Here is a 3,955-nt window from a genome sequence, read left to right as displayed (position 1 = left end):
GACAAAAACGAAACCGGTCGAAAGGTAGCCGCGAATGGCGGAGCGCGGTTAGTTTACCCGGCCGCGATCGCGTTGTCGAGGTTAAAATCTCCCGACATCGGCAACATCGTTTCCTTTTGATCCGACCTTTTTCCCCGATTCGGCCAGTCTTTCTCGAAAACCAATTTCTCCAACCCTCCACACCCCTTCACCCCCTTCACTCTTCGCAAAACGCAAGCGCGAAAATTCCCTGAAGGAAAATTGACACAGACGAAAAATCATGCCGCAGCGGAACGAGTCGAATGGGATCGACGGCGTCGTGACGGTTGTCGGGTTGAGGGACGACGAGGCAAGGGACATCCTGTTGGAGAGGAGGGGTACGGTGGAGAACGGGGGGATCGATGTTGGAAAGCGCTGCGACGGGATGCCGGAGCTCAAGGACGATCGGGATCAACCGTTGGACGACGAGGAGGTGTGCCTGGACCTTGGAGAACCGTCGCCGGAAGTGATTGATTACGCGAGGAGGGAGCTCGGGGAGACGGACGACGTGAAGTGTAGGACTCTTCAGGAACTGAGGGATATGATTTATGGTAATTGGGGAGGAGGCTCTCTCCCTCCCTCTCTCTCTCTCTTTTTTGGTAATTAATAAGAGAGAGAGAGCCTCTTCTTTCTCTCTCTTTCTCTTTTTCGATAATTAATAAGTTTTGTTTACACGAAAGGAAATGAAAAATTTTCTTCTTAATCATAAGATTAGAGGAGGATTTCGTGTTTTTGTGTTTCCAACAGAGAGAGGGGAGTGCCTGCCGCGCAGGATGGACGACGATTTTTTGATCAGATTTTTGAGAACGAGGAATTTCAACGTTAATCGGGCACATCGATTGGTAAGCTTATTTTTATCTTCTTTAATTATTTTTTTTATGGTTGCACCCTTTGACGAAATTATTTGGTGGATTAATTATTTAATTTAATATTTAATTATTAATTAATTTTTGGGATCGTGCTCGATTAGGAATTCTTTTGATCTGTTTCTTTTTTTCTTAATCGAACAGAGAGAGAATACGCGGCTGTGTTTATTGCAATTTTAAATTATCGTCCCGTTTAATTTATCGCCACTGAATAATAGGATAAGATAATTTGCCGAGCGTTGCATGATTTGTGAAACGAATCCAGTTGCAACAGTTGCACAATCGTGTCAAGGAGAAACTGAATAAGAGGCTACATGCTTGATGTGATTATAAATATCTTGAGAAATTGATGTCTTTTCTTTTCCCTCTCTCTCTCTCTTATTTCTTCCGAGAGATTATTTCCACGTAATTCGTCTAATTTTAAATAAAACGGGTGTATATTAATTTTTTTCTTCCGAAATTTCCCTTGTAATTTTCCTCGTTGGATGACGGAAACAATTATCGAACAAAGAGAGACGAACGCGATTCGATTAGTCACACGACAAAGTCTCGAATCAAAGTTTATTTTTTAATACAAAGAATTGATATTATCATAAAATTTCCAACGATCGAGCTATATTCTCCAATTCCAAGAATACTTGATTTCTCGAAAAGAAGCAAAGAAATTAATCAAATTGGAATTAGAAAATTACTCTACTTCGATCTCACGAGAAAAATTGAAAAAAAAAGGAATAATCTCTCCGAAGAAACGAGGGCTCTCGATACGAATTCGCGTCACGATCTCAATTTCGCGTTCGCCTGTCATTAGAAACAGTTGATTGCATTTCTGCAACCGACTTTGTATCGTCGTGATCCATTCGTCTTGGCGAAACGATAATCGGTCGAATAATTGCAACGAGCATTCGTTTCGCAGATCAAAAGAAACACGCTCGTTCTTATCCTTGATATTTGTCCTCGACTTTGCCGATTGAATCGCAAACAAGAAGACATTTTTTTTATAAAATTCGCCTCCTCTCTCGAACTCTGAGAAGGTGAAATATCCTTGCTATCCCATAAATCGAGAATTGGAGAAGAATTAATTCCCTTATAAAATTGACAAAAAAAGCTCACTTTCAATCTCTTTCTCCACTCCTGGTAATAAATATTCAAATATCGTTCAAATTCTTTCCTCCGTATCCGCGAGAGAGAGGATTTACGCATCGTATATTGATATGGCGAAAAATCAACCTCCCCTTCTCAAGAGATCTTTCGATAGATCGTGAATTACTGCAACTTCAAAGAGGAACATCCGGAGATCCACCAGGATATAAGGCCGCTCGAGATGAAGTACATCGGCGACGACGACGTCGTTTCCGTACCCCCGTACAGGACCCAATGCGGAAGGAGGATAATGATATATCGTTTGGGGAATTGGGATCCAAGAAAGTATTCCGTCGAGGAGATCTTCAAGGCGACCATCATTATTCTCGAGCTCGGCGTCCTCGAGCCGAGGGCCCAGATCCTTGGCGGAACCGTGATCTTCGATTTGGAGGGCATCACCATGGCCCACGCATGGACCATCACTCCCCAGGTATCGTTCACACTCGAAAATTTTCCAATATTCAAAGCCACTTTAAATATTCCAAAATTTCGTCTTCTTTACATAGCGTATGAAGTGAAAACTGGGTGTAAAGAGCAATCTTTCCCTCTTGCAACACCTATTTCCAGTATCTTCTACAGCCGTTTTAATAAGGCACCGTTTTAAATATTCTAAAATTTCGTCTTCTTTACACGACCATAGCGTGTGAACGAGAATTCAACTCGACAATAATATAAGAATATCGAATATAATCGATAAGATGAAATTTCTTCAATCTTGAAATTTCTTTAAAGTGATAACAGTGAGTGGCTCGAGGTAATAATAACGAGAGAACTAGAATCGAGGATCGTCTCGAATTCGTATCTATCTACTTTTCAACCTTCTTGAAACTTAAACCGTCCATAACCGCCCTTGAAACTAATAGCCCCCCTCTCTCCTCTCTCCGTTACGTTTATTCATCCCGAATATCCGGTGAAGTGGCGGCTTGTATAGAGCCACTAACGGCTTGTCCTTGAAACTTCAACAATCCGTAAAGTTCTCGACTTTCTTTCCCGCATCCTCTTTAACTGGATTCTCTTATTCGTTGGATCGTTGATCGATCGATGGAGAGAGAGAGAGAGAGAGAGAGAGAGAGGAAGCTTTGGACGAAAATTTTTCGATTTACGAGGCTTACAACTTCGATATTTGAATTAAAAGTATTCGAGAAATCCTGTCCTCTTGTTCAATTATTTCTGTGAAATTAGTAAATCAAATATGGTTCTTTATTTATTGCTATTTACGCGGGAGAGATTGAAAGGCGTCGTTAGGGATTAAAATTAAGTTTCGAAATTCAATCGAGACTGAGCGAAATCGAAGAAACGATTTAATTAATCTGAAAAAAAGGAAAGATAAAATGGAGAAACATTTTTCACCAATCCTTTTCCCCTGTCAGGTTGCCAATATGGTGATAGCCCTGATGGTGTCGGCGTTTCCGATGAAGACTCACGCGATACACATCCTCCACCAATCCTGGGTGTTCGACGTGATGTTCTCAGTGTTCAAACCTCTCCTCGACGCGAGGATGCAGAAGAAGATATTCTTCCACGGCGGGAACATGGACAGCCTTCACAAGCACATCTCACCCTTCCATCTGCCGAAGAGGTACGGAGGAATCAGGGAGGAGTTGCCCTACTACAAGTGGATCGACAACCTCAGCAAAGTGCCCCAGATCGTGAAAGAGATGAAGCAGCTCGGCTACATCGTGCCCGAGGAGATACTCGAACAGTTGGGCCAATTGGTCGAGGATTGAAATTAGAGGATCTCTCCTCCCCCCCCCCCCCCTCCTGTGTCACGATATTAAACTTCCTCCCTTCTTCTTCAATACATGTAACCCATACACGTGTTACGGCAAAAACCAAGGGCACAGCCTTTCGATTCATTCGAACAGGGATTTGAGGGTTCGCGCGTTCAAGGAACAAACGTTCTATATTGTATTATTATTATTCTCAATCGT

The 3,955-nt window shown here is 42.3% G+C and overlaps 1 protein-coding gene across 1 annotated transcript; it reads left to right on the top strand.

Annotated features, from left to right (window-relative positions):
• The first annotated feature begins 259 nt into the window (after positions 1-259).
• Positions 260-3,857, top strand: LOC102677747 (alpha-tocopherol transfer protein-like). The gene is made up of 4 exons (XM_006614017.2): positions 260-569; positions 766-860; positions 2,140-2,454; positions 3,395-3,857. Exons 1-4 carry the CDS (start codon positions 260-262, stop codon positions 3,749-3,751), a joined length of 1,077 nt encoding a protein of 358 aa, XP_006614080.2. The 3' UTR covers positions 3,752-3,857.
• The last annotated feature ends 98 nt before the right edge of the window (positions 3,858-3,955 follow it).

This window comes from Apis dorsata, unplaced genomic scaffold (assembly GCF_000469605.1).
Source record: "Apis dorsata unplaced genomic scaffold, Apis dorsata 1.3 scaffold_169, whole genome shotgun sequence".
NCBI lineage: Eukaryota > Metazoa > Arthropoda > Insecta > Hymenoptera > Apidae > Apis > Apis dorsata.
Note: the sequence above shows the minus strand (reverse complement) of the source record. Positions and strands in the feature narration are given on the sequence as shown.

Bases quoted from the DNA above. Each gene is read 5' to 3' on its own strand.
- LOC102677747 (XM_006614017.2), top strand. From the start codon at position 260: ATGCCGCAGCGGAACGAGTCGAATGGGATCGACGGCGTCGTGACGGTT. The intron at 570-765 runs GTAATTGGGGAG...TGTTTCCAACAG, and splicing joins ACTGAGGGATATGATTTATG to AGAGAGGGGAGTGCCTGCCG. The intron at 2,455-3,394 runs GTATCGTTCACA...TTCCCCTGTCAG, and splicing joins CATGGACCATCACTCCCCAG to GTTGCCAATATGGTGATAGC.